The following is a 19,050-nucleotide window of genomic DNA, read 5'->3' on the forward strand; positions in this document are numbered from 1 at the left end:
AATTTCAATACTTCAACGTATCAATCAATCCTTTCATTTATGTGATAGGACTGCATTTAGGATGAACCTTTTAAGAATCCACAAATCGCATGGAAAACAATTATTTTCTGACTTTACTTTTTTTATTTACCTTTTTAAATCTTAGACTCCATGAAAGTTGTAGGCCTATGTTTTACCTTTCCATCCATATAAAGTAGACCTAAATTTGAGATCTACAACTTCATATATGACCCAATTACTGAACAATGTTTCATTTTGGACTACACCGACATCTCTTTTCTAAGTTTTACCATCTTTTTGTCCTTTCAATTTAAATACTTCAACTCATCAATCAATCCTTTTATTTCTGTGATATAACTGCATTTAGGATAAGCCTTTTAAGAATCCACAAATCGCATGGAAAATAATTGTTTTCTAACTTTACTCTTTTTATTTACTAGTAGATTTCAAACATGACTTCAATCATGTTGTTCTTTTTTGTTTGAATAATACATGAATAGAAAGTTTAAGATATATAGTTTTCAACCCAACTAAAATCATATTAAAATATCATTTGTAGCTTTATACATGTTTAAAAAAAATATACGAAAATCTAGATTAGCAAAGTTGCAACCTTTTAACCTTAACATTTTAATTTAGCACATTAAATTTTTCTTCGATCTTCTTGGTTTTAAATTTTGTGAAAAGCTCAATTGATACCTTTTAACCTAACTTTGGTAATGCTTGCTTGGTAAATTTGAAAGAAAAAACTAAAAAGCTAAAAAGATAATAACTTGAGCAGGAAAGGATAAAGAATGGAGGTCAGAAAGTTTTCAATTTACATATTTTATTTAACTTATAATAAACTCCTTGTAATGTCAAAAATTACAAATAAATAGTCAAATTCTAATTAAAATCAAATTTTCATTAAAACTTTTTGACTAATAAAAATTTAATGAAAAAAATATAAATTAAAGTCCAATAACAAAGCTACATAAAATTTAATAACTTGAGTTTGGATATCTTCAATCTCAAGCTCCCTCCATATACATATATCAAAAGCAATTTATAAATCAGTTTTCCACTTGGCTATTTTTAGTATCATTTACAATGAAACTAGAAATCCTGGAAACTTTACTTCATGTTCTTGAAAATCCATGTAAGTTGATGTAAATTAGTTGAGTATTTATTTTATTTTTTATTTTTTAAAAAATATCCCTGCATCGAACCAAGAGCACCAAATTTACAGTGCATCAGGTACGTTTCCACATTTCTTGACAACTTACAATATTATCATTTGTTGTGCTTATCCATCAACAACAGGATTTGAACCCAAAATCCCTCTGCTGCCTCCAGTCCGTTCTTGTAGCCAAAATGGGTCATCCTTATAACCATGTCAAATATCAGACCACATGTAATGTCAAAGTTGTATACGTTGTATTTCAGTGCTTTATCTAATGACGAAAGAGGTTTGTTTTTTTTCATTGCATCTGAATTCGAGTCCTGACGTGCATGCCTGTCACTCAAGTGCTTGATTTAATGGTGAAAGGGGCTTGTCTTTTTTCACTGTATCTGAATTCGAGTCCTGACGTGCACGCCTGTCACCTCCACGGTGCCTTACATGCCTACTGAGTTTGTAGGATATTCAGTGAGCCGTGGGAATTAGTCGTGGTGCGCGCAAGCTGGCTCAGACACCCCCACGTAAATAAAAAAAAAAAACAATTGTATACATTAAAGCTGTGGATTTAAGCAAGGACATATTCAAGTCATTTGAACCGTAGTTATCAACAATAGGATTAATCTGGAAATTTTTTTTAAAAAAAATATTTAAAATTTTAATATTTCATATTAAAAAATTAAAAAATAACTTATATAAATATAGACCATACATGTAAATAACTAGAAAATTTTATATTATAGATAATAAAGTTTAAAAGAATATTTTAAAAAGTATTTTATCATACATTAAAAAGATACTATGTTATCTTTTTAAGTTAAAGTATTTAAATTAAAAAAATTATCCCACATTAAAAAAATATAATTTTTTCTTATGAATATAGAATATATATATATATATATATATATATATATATTAAAACGTTTCAAATCTCACATTGAAAAAATAATTTATTTCTTGTGAATATAAAGTATATATATTAAAGAGTTTCAAATTTTATATTAAAAAGATATTATGTTATATTTTTAAGTTAAAAATATTTAAATAAATTTTTTTATCTCATTTAAAAATCTATATAAAAATATTTCATATCCGATATTAAAAAATAATTATTTTTGAAACATAATATATATATATATATAATAAATTAAAATATTTTTTTAATATTTTTTAAAATAAAATATTTATCTAGCATTTTTTAAATTAAAGCATAAGAGAAGAAGATGAAAGGCGATAGCCGGCCATGTAAAATACAATAGACTTGGCGCCTATAGCGGCTGATGGAAGGGGAAGCTTTTTATCTGAATAATTCAAGTAAAAAAAAAGATTAAGCTATTTTAGGAAATTATCTGAACTATTCGTAATTTTTTTTCCATTTATTCAAGTCTGATTTTTTTTTCTTTTACTCGAGTTTATATTATCCAATCAGAACACTTGGAGGAAACCTGATTTGCCATCACCATCTCATTAATTTTTTACCTAAATATTAAAGAAATTACAAATAATTAATTAAAATTAGTCTCAGAAAAAGTTTTGACTAGCCTGGATTAAGTAAAAAAAATAATAATATATAATATAATTCAAGTAGCATTGAATTCTTTTAATAATACCTGAAGTACTTGAAAAATTACTCATTGTTCATAATTTTTAAGACACGTTACCCAAAATAAATAAAAAGATATTTCAAGTTATTTTTTTTTATAGTACTCACTCCGAGGGAGTTGAAGGAATGGGAAGGCAAGAAAAGAAAACAAATATCATTTCCAATGTAACATGTGAGTGATGACAGTTTTGAGACACATGCAAAGCGCTTCGTAAAGTACGGACATGTATTTATTGTCAGAGTAGAATGGCATGCTATATGCGAACCTTCAAGATAAGTTTAAATAAAAAAAACCTGGGTCTCATTTAAGTGGAGCTGGGTCAGTCTGAATCAATCAAGTTTAGGTAAATTTTTATATTAAATGATTTTTTATTTTATTTAGATCAATTTCACTATAAAATTGATTGGGTTTTGAGTCAATCAGCTAGGTTGATCCAGATTTAATAACTATAATTTCAACTCAAACCCCAAACAAATAATTAGGTTAATGAATTTTCTGATGAAGAGACTAATGCCCCATAATAAGGTAAAGAAATTAGATATGCAGTGAAGGATTTATTATCCGGAAATAGATAAAGAGATTAGTCTTTTAGTAATGAGATAGCCCTAGGTAAAGAATATGTCAGTAAATGTAGGAAGAGGTAGGATTAGGCCCCAAAAAGATCTAGCAAATCCACTCTCCATATTTCCCATTTACTGCACATTGCAGTTTTGCAAGAGCAAACATGATCCAGAACCCATAATATTGCCAATCAAACATGAAACAGCTGACTGTCATGGCAAGAAAGTCATCAAACCAGTAAAGCAAGCAATAATAGCAATCTCCCCCGTATAATGACTCAAAAACTTAACCAACATTGCTTCAATTGCACTTTGAGAGTTGACAAACTGAAACACTAAATAAAATAAACACTGATTCTAATTCAAATGAAACCCCCACTACCCTCACATCTATCAGTATTTCTTCTGTTTGACACGTGACTGAAATCTAGTCTAGAACAAAATAAACAGGTGTATCCACGAATGAAAACAGAAGCGTTAATCAACTAACAACAACAAAAACACAGATTGTACCTTCATGTACTTCTTCACAGACTGTTCGCTAACCAAATACTAGTGCAAACTTGCAGTCTAGTAGCAGCAGTGCCCCCATTGGAGCTGCCAAAACAGCTTCCTTGCTGCCACCACAAATCATTCCAAGATGAATCTTTTCCAAAAAGAATAAAGAAAAACTCAATGCACCAATGATCTATGATAGCATCAGTGACTTGAATAAAGTAAATGACGAAATTGAAATAGCAGAACAGTGAAAGAAAATAGAAGCAGCTGTTCTATGAAGTATATAAGCAACATATTCAGAAACAAGTCATTTAGCAGCAGGGGTGGATATGCAGCAGCACATGTGTTTGAGCCAAAAGGTTGGAATTCATTACCGCTCGAGAAACTTCAGCATCAAGAAGAAATGGGATGTCATATAATTTAAACCACTTGAGCCTTTGAAACTAGAAATTCATTACGCTTGATCTTTAGCTTAATGTTGACTGGCCATCAATTAAAGGGAGAACGATACACTTAACATGGACAAGTTGGCACTTGAACAACAATATAAAGAAACAAATCCTCTTTCTGGTACTACTGTCCAGCCTTGTTATACAATTTCAAGTGAGGTTAAATTTAAATTTTAGTATAAAATATTTTATTATTTAATTTTTTATTATTAAATATAATTTTAAATTCAATTATTGAATCAAGCTAAAATTTTATTAAAAAAATTTAGATATATTTTTCTATATTGAAATAAATTTTCAAATGAATTAAAATTCAAAAAGGAATTGCAATATAGATTGGAATAGTCTATATAAATTTTATTATTTATTTTTTTTATCTATGAATTTTCTATTTGATAAAGATCTTTTTTTTAAAAGAATATATAAAATTTGTTATTTTTTTTTACCTATAAGTTTTTTATTTAAGAAATATTTTTTTCTAAAAAGATATAACAGCTTATTTTAAAAAATTTCTAGTTTCATAAAAAAAATTAATAAGCTAAAATATAATTTTTAAAAGTGATAACGATTCATTAATGTTTCATTCTTTATTTAAAAGAAGAGTTAATGTTTTTTAATGATATTTTAATTTTTTTTTTAATGTTTGAACTTAATTAAAAGTTTATTTTTGAGTTAAGATCCAAAACTTATTTGAATAAAGCTATATAAACCTTTTAATTTAAGGTTCGAAAAGTTTATTTTTGAGTTAAGATCCAAAACTTATTTGAATAAAGCTATATAAACTTTTTAATTTAAGGTTCTTGAATCAGTTTTGAATGGATCTCATATAAATTTTCATATAAAAATTTCATAAAAATTTATTTTTTAAAATCTATTTAAACTTATATAATTAAAATATTTAAACTTATATAATTAAAATTTCAGTAATCATTAATATATAAAAATTTCATTAAAATTTATTTTTCAAGATCTATTTAAATTTATATAATTAAAATTTCAGTAATCATTAATAAATATTATTTTTGAATTTTTTTTAGTTTTAATATATAAAAATAACTTTTATATTTTTCAGTTCTTAAACTAATTTAATTTAATTTATCAAAATTAACTAGTTTAGTGGCTCATTTTATTTTATTTTATTTTAATAATAATATTGTCTTGAAACAGATTTTCATTGTGCTGCACTCTAATATCTATTTCAAATTTCTAAAATTAAATCTCAGGACTGCGTACCCATATATGATCATGAATTTCGCATCATTGTCTCTTTCTAAGAAAGTCGCTTCATAGTTGGTGTTTCTTTGTCTGGATTCGGAACACAAAGATGATAAAATGCCATCCCAACGAAACAGATCCTCTTCCTTCTTTTCAGAAAAAAGTACATTCTTCATGTTCTGTTTTCTTGTTTGAAAATGAAGTGATTGTAAACCCTAATTACAGAACTATCAAGTATAACATCATATCCTAGAACAATTCCATCTTCTTGTATTAGTTGTTGCCTCCAGACCCGCCCTCCCTGTTTGGTGCTCTCACCGCAAGGTTGCCTCTACTGGCTTTAATGACTGAGATCAACATCCGATCGTTCCCAATGATCCGTTTCAAACTCTGGATCATTTGGTCTCGGTTAATCTTACATTTCCTATGATCGTCAAGGCTTTTGGAAATCATATCCCCCTTGGCAGGACCAAAAACCTTCACCAGCATAGGAAGCAAAACAGCAATACTCAACTTCTCTCCACCGGTTCGTACTTCATTAATCTGCCCTCTTAAGGAACCAATACTGAATGACGGTGCCTTAAAACTTACAATGTAAAGAGGAAGGATAAAAGAATTCATGTAAGCACTCCACACAACCAATCTACTAGGTTCTTCGAGATTGTCAACGCCCGAATCGAACTCCTCCGAACTTGGATATATTTGCTTCGAACCCGCCCGAATCAGTTCCATTTTCCCCATCTCAACATAACAAAACATCATATGCCTTAACCCATTTTCATCCTCAGTCGTAGACGGAAACCTGTGAGTAACAAATTATATGGTAATTTGACTTGATTTAATTTCTAAGTAAAAAAAAAAAGAAAAAGGAAAGAAAAGGAACTTACGTTTCAAGGATAAACTTTGAAGTAGACAAATAAACACCAACGCCATGCGATTGACCATTGCAACGACTAAATCCAAAAGAAATGATATGAAGAATTTCCTGTTTTGAAGCACCATACCAGCCGTGCTTAACATTTCTATCTCCACGGCGTTCACGGACCGCATCTACACAGCTCTTGAAAGCTTTGAATCGAGCTTTCATATACATAGTAGAGCAGATATTCTTGTGTATGGTCACTACACTTGTGTCCTCAGCAAGCTGATTCATTCCTGTAAGGAATTGATTCTTTATCACTCTGTGTTCCTTGCTTTCTTCTCCGATCCTCATCATTCCATTTCGAGTGAATGCATCAAAACAATCAGGCTTCGGAACAGAAGACGACGACGAGGAGGAGGAGTCGGTTTCAGAACCAGCGTCCAGGATTTCTCCGCCATCATCTATGATGATCGACACTTGATCTTCCCGCTCCATCTCTTAATTTAATTTCTAGGAATAAAGGATAAATTTGTTCAAAAAGAGGGGGGAGAGGGTGAAATGAAGAGGGAAGAGGTTTGGGGGTGAGAAATTGAATTGAAATGATGGAGAGGTTTTTGGATTTATAGAAGGGTCTAAACGGTCTAACGACCGTCGATACCCGTTCATGAATCCAAATTGATTTTTTGCGTGCCCTAGTTTCTTTCCTTTCTCCTAGTCGGACTCGGACTGCCTTTTCCTAATTGTCCGTGCGGGACCTGGATTTTTCAAGTGGTGGGAGGGAATTACGTAAGTGACCCCAGAAAGTGCAGGCATTGTTTGGAAAGGTTCACGAGGGTAAATTAATCTCTTAAAATATAGAAAACAATCAGTGTTGATAATTCCGTCGTTTAAAAATTATATTTTTTTTTATTAAATTAATGTTTTTTTAATTATTTCAATGTACTGAATTAAAAAGTAAAAAAAATTAAGAAATTTTAAATTTTTAAAAAATAATTTGAGTGAGTAAAGGGTGTTTAGAGATTGATATAGGGTTATTGAGATTCTTCTAATATTTTTTATGTTTTGAGATGAAAACATGTAGAAAAAATTAGGCTTTAGGAGTACCAAAATGTACTTTGATTTTTTAATCATTAAAAATAATCAGAAAATATATTAATGGATGATGCCTCATCTTTCCAGCGGACAAGGTGTTGTTCCTTCAATTTAGAAAAATAATAATAATAATAATATAGGGCATATGACGTCATTCACCCAGAACTTTCTATTTAAATGCTCCATTAAAATTAAAAAAACTAAAAATCTAATTTTTTTTAATCTTTTAAATTTATACTGAGTAAACTAAAAATCTAATTTTTTTAATCTTTTAAATTTATACTGAGTTTGAAAAACACATTTTAGAGGCTATTAACATTGTTTTCAATAAATGAACATTTTTTTTTAATTTTTCAGTGGAAAAGGAAAAGGAAAAATGCGAGGGCAATATCTATATACAGTAGAGCTTTGACACTTTCTTATTCACACCTAAAAGAGAGTGCCAGACTCGTGCCCGATAAAAACCCAAGCAACGCGTCTCACGCTTTCACTTTCAGAGCAGATGTAGAAGAATTCTACTATTGAAAAGGAAAGTTATCTTAATGTTATTTTTATATATTTATATTTTTGCTTATTTATCATCTTTGTCGTAACGAGATAGAAAATGGTTATAATTAATACCGTCCATACAAAAACAAAAACAGCATGCATCATGCAGCATAGATTCTTAATCACAAATGAATCATAACGACGATAACAGCATTATTTAGTCCTTCTGACTAACGGACTCGTTTCCTGAATTAACCAAAGCACGCCTGATCCGTTGCTTACGAAACGTATCTTTCAGGCAAGCAAGGAAGAAGCGGTTCAGAAACCCTAGAAAAGAGAGGGGTCATGCTTCAGTTAGTGGGAATTTAACGTGCAGGGTGACCTCGACCATAAACGAACCACGAAGTGGAGAATGATCCGCACGAGACCTTTTGTCCTCTCCCCCAACGAAATACTATTTTGCAACGACCAAAAAAATCAGCAAACTCTGTGAAGGAGAAAGAATGGTTAGAATTATGGGATAACAATAATCATGATGGAATTTTCACAAGCCTGGAGTTCTAAGTTCTAGTGGTACAAAATTTTCACAAGCCTGACGCCCAATTTATCAATGAGAATTGATTCAACCTAACAGCTCCTTTGCCCAGATGGGATTTAAAGACCCTATAGGTCCAAAACCTTGCGGCACTGCAGCACTATGTAGAAACATTTGTTTAAGATTGCATTTCCTTTGACCTAAACCAGGAAAAAAAAAAAACAAAACAAAAAACATCTATATATATAAGGATTGAACTGCATCTCTCCTTGTGAAAGAATATAATTAGTGACGCATGCCTGCCTGGGAGCAGAAGTCTCAGTACGTCCTTGATACTTGAACAACAGCAACATCAATCTCCATCAAATGGTGAAGCTTCCACATGTGTTGGGAGAGAAGGCAGCAGCAAAGCCTTTGCAAGAGGCAGCACCTGTAGCTTTGCCCAGCCAAAATACATGATCCAGGACCATCCTCATGCATAATACATGTAAAGGCTGTTTGAAGCAGCACAGGCAAGTGAGTTTTCAGTTGGATGCCACGCTAGATGCAACAACTTCATTGTGAAATCAAATGCATTTCCATTTGAATCAACTCCGGACGTATCAGCTCCTTTTTAAAGTCATGAAGGAAAAAGGATGTTAAAACTCAGGAAACAATATGAGATCCATTAACTTTCTTTCTAGGGTTAGGTCAGATGAGTGAGACCACATGAAATTATTAGGAGAAATAGGAGAAAAGAAGTAAACTTCCTCCAACATATACAGACCTCGCCTAAAACCTTGGGAAAGAGTGCCCAGAGATCTAGAAGGCCTTGACGGGGTTTGAAGCTGTTTCCTGTCAGTTCATGACATAAATTAACCACATAAAATAAAAGTTTAGCCAGCGAGAGTCATCTGAAAACCAATATGGTCATGTTCAATTTCAGTTAACATATGAGAGGAGGATCATCAAGAGTGTTTGACACAGAATTTTGAATATTTGGAGAAACAAAACCCTCTGGTATTGTCAGTTACACAAGTCTCCTTAATTCACTCTCAAATGTACCTCATTGGATTCTTGCTGGCTTCCAATGTTGTTGCTTCTGTGCTTCCTTCAGAACAACCAAACACACGAAATAGGTTGCTGAAACGTAAAAGAAAGTATATCATGCAATGTGTAAGCAACCAATTAACCAGGAAAATGGTAAAGACTAAGGGATCATTCAAATATATGAAGCACACCTGTACGAACCAGTTGCCACTCGAAGTCCATCTCCACTCAGACAACACTCGAATTTGTCAAAGATGGAATCGTTTTCATACAGATCACAAAGCTGATCAATAGCAAAGAGCAAAACAATCACATTGTATCAGTATCTCATGATCTCTACTAAATGCCATCTAAAATCGCACACGGGATACTCAAGAAGAACATGTCACCTTGGGTCTAAGATTTTCATGAACTTGGAAGGTTGAAACTGGTCCAGAATCCATATTTATGTCCCACAACTGAAAACAAAGAAATCCAGACTTCGTGAGAACAGACACCACAGTGGGTCAGAACTAAAGCAGAAGGAAGGTACGAAATTTAAATAAATTGCCTGTGGAGAACAAGTTGTGCATCTAGCCTGCGGCCATCATTATTGATTTTTTATTCTGTCAATACTTTTTCACTCTTAGGGCTGGTTGGGTATTGAGAGGGTTAACAACAATCCCAAACCGAAGGATTATATGTTTTTCCCTCTCTTCTTTTTCAAATAACCAAATAAAATTCAAATAGTTTTTTCATCATCTTTCTCTTACTACTAACAATATTTTAATCCTTTCTCTTTCTTTCTACTAACTGCCATACAACTAACTTTTACACCCTTAAACATTTACTAATAAAAATCACTCCTTTGTCAGTTCAACTGTATTTTTTTAACCGCATGCCAAATGCACCATTAGCATTAAGAATAAAAACACACAATTAGGTTTTGTAGAATGCAGCTTGGATTAAGTGATTAACTTAAAGAAGTCGATTTTTTTGAAAATCATCCAGCACTAGGTGGTAAAATATATGCTATGAAAAAACAGCAAAGTGCTAATTGAAATAGTGTGCTTAAATTTTAAAAATAAATACCGAACATAAAAACAAGAACCTTTAGAGTCATGTAATCACGACTAAGAATATATCTCCCATCCTTGGCAAACTTAATATCTGAGATTGAGGCAATTATCTCTGTGAAGAAGGACCTTGAACCAGGCACCACTTGCTCCTCAAACCTGGGCCACCAGAGAGCATAACATATATATTCAAAAGAAAAGGCAAACAAGTAAATCAATAAAAGAGATCTAAAACGTCTCATGATACATCCATAACTCCATGATGTTAGATAATACATGAAAATTCAACAAAAGAAAACTATGCAGACAAAAAACCTAGAGTACTTACAATTTGCTATGAGAATCACATAGAGCTGACTGTCGCATGTCAGCTAAACGAATTGAGCCCCTTGAACTACTATATGCCAGAATATTGCAATGAGTAGGATGAAATGCTGCTGAAGTTATCACCTCTGCATACATAAATTCAAATGTGTGAATAACATGACAATTTGATATAGCAATCAGAACATTCACATGATTTCAATATTGAAATCTACAAGATGAATACAATGCTTTAATCATCCAAAATACTATATGGATAAGAAGCACAACAAGAGCAGAAGAATTGGCCTCTCACCAAACCACCCATACTTGCAGAAAGGGGGATAAGAGAACTAAACAACAGCAGTTGCACAACAGGAAAGATCATATAAAAAGCTAATAAGACTCCAAAGAGAATATTTCTAGACCTACCCGCCCAGAATACACCATAGACAACATGTAAAACCAATAACATCATAAATACTCGGATGTTTAATTTTCATACAAAATACAGTGATTCTAACCAGTCAGATCCTCCATGTTTGCAGGCTTTACATCAACAATATTGAAACTCTGATTGCTGATTTCCAAATTCCAAAGATTTATTCGCAGATCGTCAGCAGATATAAAAGTTTCACCATCACTGCAAAAAAGAAAACAAAGGAATAACCAATTATGTAGAATGTTATGACTTTGATGGTTAAAGAGCATGCTTTCAGGCTTGAAAACATTCGGGAAATTTCAAAACGTCTATTATGGACAGCATCAGCTTAAGCTAAGAGCCACTAGGGCAATGGCCCATGGCCCCCACTAAATCAATAAGATATATTTTTCAATTATGCTTTCCGAAATGAAGATTGCTCCAACTAAACAAAATGCCCCAAGTACAAAATGAAGATTTCCCAAGGCCCCACTTGTCAGACATGCATTAAAAAAAAATTCTTAAATATTTTAAAAGGTCCTATTTGGCCTAAGGCCCCCATTCACTTCAAATCGGCTCTGATTATGGACAACAATATAACTATCCAAAATATCAAAATAATGCAGAATCATTTCTTCGAAGAAGTGCCATAATATACGTTGCTCTTCAATATCACATGTCTTTACAAGATCAAAAAATTCAATTAAAAGGAAATGATAAGAGTAATCAAAATGACAAGAGATGTTAAAGACATGGCATGTGAAAATGAGAGTTATACATCTATGAAATAAGTGAATGCACCTGTTGTTAGAAATGGAGTTAATGTGATAGTCATGAGCATGAGCATATATTCTCCGACACCTAGGCACAAGGCTGATTTCACTACTGGTCAACTGGATCACGAAAAATGAAAGAGGTGTTAGAACCAGAGATCACAAAAGTAGAGAATATTATAATAAGCATTTCTAGCTGTCAAAATCATGATTTCCACGAGCAAACAAGTATATTAGAGTGAAAACAACTACCACGGGTAAGTGTAGAGATGGGACACCCCCAAGTGGGAAAGAAAAGTCATTGCTCAAGCCCAAGGGTTTATCCAAACATCCTCCATTGGCAGTATATGGTTTGGAGCTTGTTGGTATGCTTGGACCTACAACAGGACCATTTCCAGCAGCTTTTGCAGGTTCAACATTCATGTCACATATTTTCTTGACCTTCTTTTCATGGACCTGTCCACCATTAGAGCAAGCACATTTGATCCACCCACTGATTAGGAAATTCCATTGTTTTCAAGATTTCTTCAACTTGTCAAGTTGTTCTATTAGTTATCAAAGATGCAAAAAATTTAACCACTAAAACATAGACTGAACCTTAAGAGTTTACGCTAAAAGCAATTCTAATGGTTAGAAACTTTGAATGAAACCCACCTAGAAAGCTAGAGGAATAAAAATCACCTACTATAGTACAGCTAAAAATTGATAGCAAAAATATAAAAAAAATCAACAATGTTCCACCCTACCTTCCAAAATTTGATTGTTTTGTCATTAGTGGACAGAAGAAAAAGGGCACCATTAGCTGCTTGGCACCATCTAATCTTGTTGATCTTCTCCTCAATTTCCAAGCTCTTCAGATAATCAAACTAAGATGGAGGAAAATAATGAATACTTATCAAATCCTGAACCCAGGAAAGAATTAAACAAATATACCCAAACAAAAATATTACCCAGTGATTAGGAGGAAAAAAAAAAGCCTGAAAAGGAAAAATTAAGTACCTCAGGTTCATGGCTCTGAAACTCTGTTTTGTAACGGAATTCAGGATGCCTGATAATTGGAAAATCCATCCTCTCTAGATCTCTCCGACTTCCACCATGCTAAACAATGTAAGTTTATGTCATAGAGCTATTTCACTACAGCGGGAGGAAAAGAAAAGAAATTCTCTTTAAAGATATGCCTATATTTTCTTACATCTCTCTTGTCGGTTCTTTCAAATAAAACCACTCGACCTCCACGATCTCCAGTAGCAAGATGGTCACCAGTTCTATCAAATTCGATGGCAGATATGATATCGACTACAAAATTCCATAACTAAAAGAAGTAAGAAGGTGAGGATGAGATGCAATAATTCTGAGGGAAATTTTTAAGTAAACAAGTTTCATGTATAAAAATGTCTTCCAAAATTGACTTCCACTTGGTTTATGTGTTTCATCCTCTTGGGAAGGATATTTAGTTGTGGGGAATAATTATTAGTTCTTGATTACCAACCACAAGCACATAAAACCCGATTAAGCATAGTGTTCATAGATAAGCTTAAAATCCTGGTGCCTAACTACCACCTCAACTATCAAAACAGTGGGACACTAATCTGACTGCTCAGTACAGCATGTCCTGGCTTAAACCATTACAAGCCCACAACATTCAGTCATTCTGCTATGATTGTTTCAGTGTTTACAATTCTAGGTCAATCAGTAGGCGCAGAATCAGAGCCAAATCTAAAAGATTTACACAACAGCAGGTTTGCATTGACCATTTAAAATGAAATCATCTGACATAAAACTTCTATTTCATTTATCAAAAATGAGAATTGACCCCAAAATCTCTCTCCTCCCCACCAGTGCCTTTTCCAATGTGTTATCACAATACTGGCTAGGATAGACAGTTTTCCTGGTATTCATGAGCTGTACAACACTTCCGCAAATTTTGAGACTGATAACCATGAATTTAGAACACATAGAAGCACTTTCAAAGTTATAATAAAAGTCCAGTCTCTTAAACCGATGATATTGAGTTAGCAGGTTTATTTAAATCATTTGAACTCAAGCCCCAATCCTATTTTCATCCATTCCCGTACATACCCCTTGTAGATAACTAATTCAGCAAGTTTTCTAATGATCATGTATCATGCCATTAAAAATTACTATTTTATTCTTCCAATTGCCAGTTCACTTCTATTTTATTGGCTTCTCTATCCTCACTTTCTCAGAACGATATGCAATCAAACCCAACTAATGTTATGAAGATAACCATAAGTTTTTTTTCTCACAAATATTCCAAAAGATAACTTAAATCCCCAAACTTGCTAGCTTGCAAGACTCCGTGTATGCAACTAAGTTTATAAGATTAATGCATGACTCAACATGCCCTCTGTAGCAGGTTTGCAAACATAACACACAATCATCAATTTGTATTACAATCACTAAGCAATTCAGCTAACCATCCATACTATCATCCACAACAACGATGCAGTTAACCACCACAGCTTGACCATCATCAAACCAGTAACACCCCCATGCAACAACATTCTAATTTTAGCTGCAAATCCCTCCCTAATGACTAATCATTATGCTCATAACAGCTCTGAAACTTGCCCTACATTGCTTCAAAGCCACACTTATAATGCTAAAAAAACACCAAATCAGACACTATTCAATGACACGCACATTCGAATCATCAAACTGAAACCAAATTAATCTCGCACGAAAATAGAAAAACAAACGAACACTAATTACACCAAAAAAGAGGACAGTTAAATCCACAATCAACAATTAATAATCCAACAACGCAGAATCAAAACCCTAACCACAGATCGTATCGTACCTTCCTGTACTTCTTCACCAGCCGTTCGCTCTCCAAAAACCTGGGCAAATTTCCAGTCAAGCGGCACCGGCGCTGCCGGCACCGCCTCCGCAGCTTCCTCACTGCCGCCTCCGTTCATTTCAAGCTAAATCTTCGTTTGGCAGAAATAATTAAGAAAAAGAAAAGAAGAAGAATCGATCTGATACTCAGATTGGAAAAGGCAGCATCAACGGCTAGAAATCATCTCCATTTAGAATACTAGTTCTTGATTAATCAAACATCAGAACTGAAAACAAAACCACAGATTTCACTTCGAGAAATGCTCTCTCTCTCTCTCGTCTCGGTGGTTTCCTTTTTCTTCGGTTTTTCTCTCTCTAAATCTCACGCACGGACACCCTTTCTCTCTCTTTCTCGATGGATTGAGAGATTGATTTGATTTCACACGCACAAAAGCACTCTCATTTTCTCCCTGTTAAATTTCTGCTCTTTTTTTCTATTATTTTTTTATTTTATTTTACTAAGACAAAAATTAAAAAAGAAAAAAATAAGATGGGAGGATAATGACGGAGGGGAGATGCGACGTAGCTTTTTTGGCTGATTAGTAGCTCCTCTCTCCTCTTAAGATTTAATTGGAGTAATTTTATGTCATGGATAGATGCATCTGACGCGTTGCTCCTTACAGTAAACAATATAATAAATAAATATATCTCCGATTGGGATATTAGAAAAAGCTGTCGAAATTAAAATCTTTTTAAATGTACAAAGATTTATCCCCATTTATTTCCTGAAACTAATTTTTTTTGAAAAATAATTTTTTAAAAATTAAATTATTTTCTAATATTTAGTAATATCACAAAAAATAAATTAGAAAACACTTAAAATTTAATTATATCATAGAAAATGAGTTGAAAAATAAATTATTAATATTTATTAAAATAATAAAAAACGAATCTTACAAATTAAGAAGTTGAATGAGAATAAAATTAAAAAATATATAATTTTATAAATTATTTTAAATAAAAAAAACAACAATCAAAATAATAGAAATCAAATCTAATAAATAAAAAAATTAAAAAAATACTATTTCATAAACTATTTCAAATAAAATAAATCTATTTAATAAACTATTTCAAAAAAAAAAAATAACAATAAGACCCAAAATTAAAAATAAAAAAAAGAGTAAATAACAGTCATTAAAATAAGAACCATATAAAAATTAAATTAAATCAAATTTTAAAAAATAAAATTAAAAAAAATTAAAATAAAATATACAGCAACTAAAAGTTTGATGATCAAATTTGATATAATCAGCCAATAACATAATATTTTTAAATTTTTTATAATTTCTGAAAAGTTTTTTTCTTCTAAAATAAAAAGGAAATACTTCCATGAAAACCAAACTAAATATTTTATTAAAAACTATTTTTAGTTAATTAATTTTTTTTAATAATAAATAAATATAGAAAAGTTTACAAATTAATTTTTTATAAATTATTTTTTATAAAAAAATAAGATTTTAATAAAAAAATAAAAAAATGCAGGATCACTATTGAAAAATAATGATTTATATATATTTGTTGTCCAAATAAATGACAATAATAATGTTGGGGTACTGTATAATTTCCTTTTTGGGTTTAGATATGGGTGGTAGGTGCCTCGATGTTAGATGGTTGAAAATGACATGTAATATTATTATTATTATTATTATTAACTTTTTTTAATAGGGCTCTAGATGATGTTTGTTGACCTAGATTACAGTGATCCTGTGTCTGCAGAGCAATATATCAAATCAGTCTCGAGAGTAAAAAGGATATTTAGAGTAATTTTTATAGATACTAGTTTCAAAATCATGGTTTAAAAAATAAAATATTAAAATATAAGGAGAATAAAAAGTATGCAATATAAATAATAAAAATAATAAAAGGACGTGGAAACTGTAAACACAACACTAAAAAGTTTAATATTTGAAATATGAAGACAGATTTTTCTTAATAAACACGATCCAGTTTATTTAGTGAACCCTTGTCCCGTAGTTTCTTTATCATGACATTTAATCATTTTATATTTAAAATCTCTCGTCTTAAATTATCCAAAGTAATTTTTCAGAAAAGTAAAGAGGTGAAAACACTTAAAATTATTTAAATTAATTTATTCTAAACAAAAACCAATGTAAATTTTATAATTAAATACATGGGCAACGTATATAAATAATATTAATGATTAAGTTTAGATTGTCACTAGAATTTTTTTATCTATGTTATGTCATAAGGCGAGTTAATTTTTTTTAACATAAAAAATATTCAAACGGAAATAACCTGAATAAATCTAAATTAACTTAGCTAACTCGCGTGGGTCAATTTTTTTCTAATATAAAAAAAATATTCAAATGGTGATAATTTGAGTAAACCCGAGTTAACTTGATTAACTCACAGTCAAAGATAACCCTAAACGAAGGAAAGGAAAAATAATATAAAATTCAAGACACAATAGTCTAATATTAAATGATAAAATATAAAAATAAAAATTAAATCATTTTAATCTTTGAAAGCAGCAACTCTGGTGATGAGACCGAGATGACCATACAAAAGACCAAAAACCTCTTGAACAAAATTCTTAACCGTCAAAAAATTAAAAAGAAACAAACAGTAATCAAAACAATGCAATAAAATCTTATATAAAAAATAATAAAAGAAAATAATGACGGGCTTAATCCAAAAATAAAATAAAAGGATTTTAAAAAATGAGAACCAAAATTTGATTTAAAAAAACAAATGAAATAAAATGCTAAGGGACAATTAAAAAAAAACAAATCAAGAAAAGGATAAAAAACAACAATCAAAAGCATGAGTACCATATCTAATATATATAAAAAATCAAATGGAAAGGGATGAAGTTGAAAAAAAATCTAAAAAGAAAAAATCAAAACAAAGAAAAACCAATCAAAAGAAAGAGAATCATGATTAAATTTTTTTTCGCTATTATTTTTTTATCAAAATACCATTTTTACTTTTTAATTGAATAAAAAAATCAAGTGATTAACTAATGGAAAATCATGTCAAAATTCATTGATTATTTTTTGCCATTATTGTTTTATCAAAATATTATTATTTTTACTTCATGCACAATAAAAAAAATCCAAATGACCCCTGTAACCCTAGTCATTTGACCCAACATGTGACTCGGGAGATGACGGGGGTTGATTCCAAGCCAGATTTTAAGAGCATGGTAAAGAAATAAGCATAAAACATAATATGAAAATTTAATGAAATTAAATAATAGGGGATGAAATTGCCAAAAAAAAACAATTAATTAAGAAGAGAACTCAAAATAAAAAGATTTGTAATCATAAGAATGAGGATTAAATTCAACGAAAAAAAAAGGAATTAAAATCAAATGATTAGGGATTAAATCAAAGGATTAAATCTAATAAGAAAAAAAGATTAAAAGCAAAAAATTAGAAATCAAAATAACAAGGATCAAACTTGATAAAAAAAATATAAAAAATTAAATACAAAGCAATGAAATTCAAAAATAAATAAATTTAATTTAATATAATTAAAAGATTTAGGATCAGTCTATAACTTTACAAGACTAGCACACCTTTTGAGGTGGAGCAAAGAGAAAAAAAGAAGAAGAAGGAGAAAAGTTATTGTCAAAACTCCATCATGCAATGGAGTGATGCTAAGGATGCCACCCTGGAAGGCAATGAGAGCTAATTGAGAGGCGCTGCACATGTCGCCCAAAGGGAAATGACCTAGCACATGCACCAAATATTTCTATTTATCAAAACCAAAAATACCCTTTGACCTCAAGACAAAAAAGTTGACCGTAAGGGCTACTCTCTAATTAAACAATACAAAAAAATATGAGAATCACAAAAAAAAACCCCTCATTTATAAGCTATGTTGTTGTTTTTTCAAAGGCATGAGAGTAATTATAACATGCAATAAAGTGTGAAAATATTATTTTAGGCTTGAGTGTGTCTTCAATCCTCTTGTTTTTTAACGGCAAAATAGTTGTTTTACTATCGATTGCATTGTTTACAATCCACATTAAAATACTAACAGGTTTTAGCTTTATGTATAAATGACTATATGATTAGTACTTAAAAGTGTATTTTTATCAAGGTTTTATATCATTATTTTGCACTTAAAGTATCAATAACTCTTTAACTAAAACATGTTTTATAATAATATATCTAATAATATA

General features: G+C 31.0%; 2 protein-coding genes across 5 annotated transcripts; both read right to left on the reverse strand.

Moving 5' to 3' along the window:
• Positions 1 to 5,598: 5,598 nt before the first annotated feature.
• On the reverse strand, positions 5,599 to 7,133 carry LOC105114740 (probable inactive poly [ADP-ribose] polymerase SRO2). The gene is made up of 2 exons (XM_011011390.1): positions 6,370 to 7,133; positions 5,599 to 6,284 (listed from the first exon to the last, which is right to left on the reverse strand). The coding sequence occupies exons 1-2, from the start codon at positions 6,837 to 6,839 to the stop codon at positions 5,756 to 5,758; spliced, it is 999 nt and encodes a 332-aa protein (XP_011009692.1). The 5' UTR covers positions 6,840 to 7,133; the 3' UTR covers positions 5,599 to 5,755.
• Positions 7,134 to 8,415: 1,282 nt separating this feature from the next.
• Positions 8,416 to 15,382, reverse strand: LOC105114741 (serine/threonine protein phosphatase 2A 55 kDa regulatory subunit B beta isoform-like). 4 transcript variants are annotated; one of them, XR_840193.1, is made up of 15 exons: positions 14,863 to 15,382; positions 13,234 to 13,337; positions 13,041 to 13,139; positions 12,788 to 12,907; positions 12,291 to 12,497; positions 12,070 to 12,161; positions 11,372 to 11,490; positions 10,873 to 10,996; positions 10,580 to 10,703; positions 9,879 to 9,947; positions 9,681 to 9,772; positions 9,505 to 9,582; positions 9,227 to 9,294; positions 8,760 to 9,069; positions 8,416 to 8,660 (listed from the first exon to the last, which is right to left on the reverse strand). XR_840193.1 is itself a non-coding variant. In XM_011011392.1 (14 exons), the coding sequence occupies exons 1-14, from the start codon at positions 14,978 to 14,980 to the stop codon at positions 8,933 to 8,935; spliced, it is 1,548 nt and encodes a 515-aa protein (XP_011009694.1). In that variant the 5' UTR covers positions 14,981 to 15,382; the 3' UTR covers positions 8,416 to 8,932. The 4 variants fall into 4 exon arrangements, 3 of the variants coding, with proteins under 3 accessions (XP_011009694.1, XP_011009693.1, XP_011009695.1); XM_011011392.1 differs by having other exon boundaries at positions 8,416 to 9,069; positions 12,294 to 12,497; XM_011011391.1 differs by having other exon boundaries at positions 8,416 to 9,069.
• Between the last annotated feature and the right edge of the window lie 3,668 nt (positions 15,383 to 19,050).

The sequence above is a fragment of the Populus euphratica genome, unplaced genomic scaffold (genome assembly GCF_000495115.2).
Source record: "Populus euphratica unplaced genomic scaffold, PopEup_1.0 scaffold572.1, whole genome shotgun sequence".
NCBI classification, from domain to species: Eukaryota; Viridiplantae; Streptophyta; class Magnoliopsida; order Malpighiales; family Salicaceae; genus Populus; species Populus euphratica.

Bases quoted from the DNA above. Each gene is read 5' to 3' on its own strand.
- LOC105114740 (XM_011011390.1), bottom strand. From the start codon at position 6,839: ATGGAGCGGGAAGATCAAGTGTCGATCATCATAGATGATGGCGGAGAA. The intron at 6,285-6,369 runs GTAAGTTCCTTT...TGTTACTCACAG, and splicing joins TCAAAGTTTATCCTTGAAAC to GTTTCCGTCTACGACTGAGG.
- LOC105114741 (XM_011011391.1), bottom strand. From the start codon at position 14,980: ATGAACGGAGGCGGCAGTGAGGAAGCTGCGGAGGCGGTGCCGGCAGCG. The intron at 12,908-13,040 runs GTACTTAATTTT...CCTCCATCTTAG, and splicing joins TTCAGAGCCATGAACCTGAG to TTTGATTATCTGAAGAGCTT. The intron at 9,773-9,878 runs GTGACATGTTCT...GCTATTGATCAG, and splicing joins ATGAAAATCTTAGACCCAAG to CTTTGTGATCTGTATGAAAA.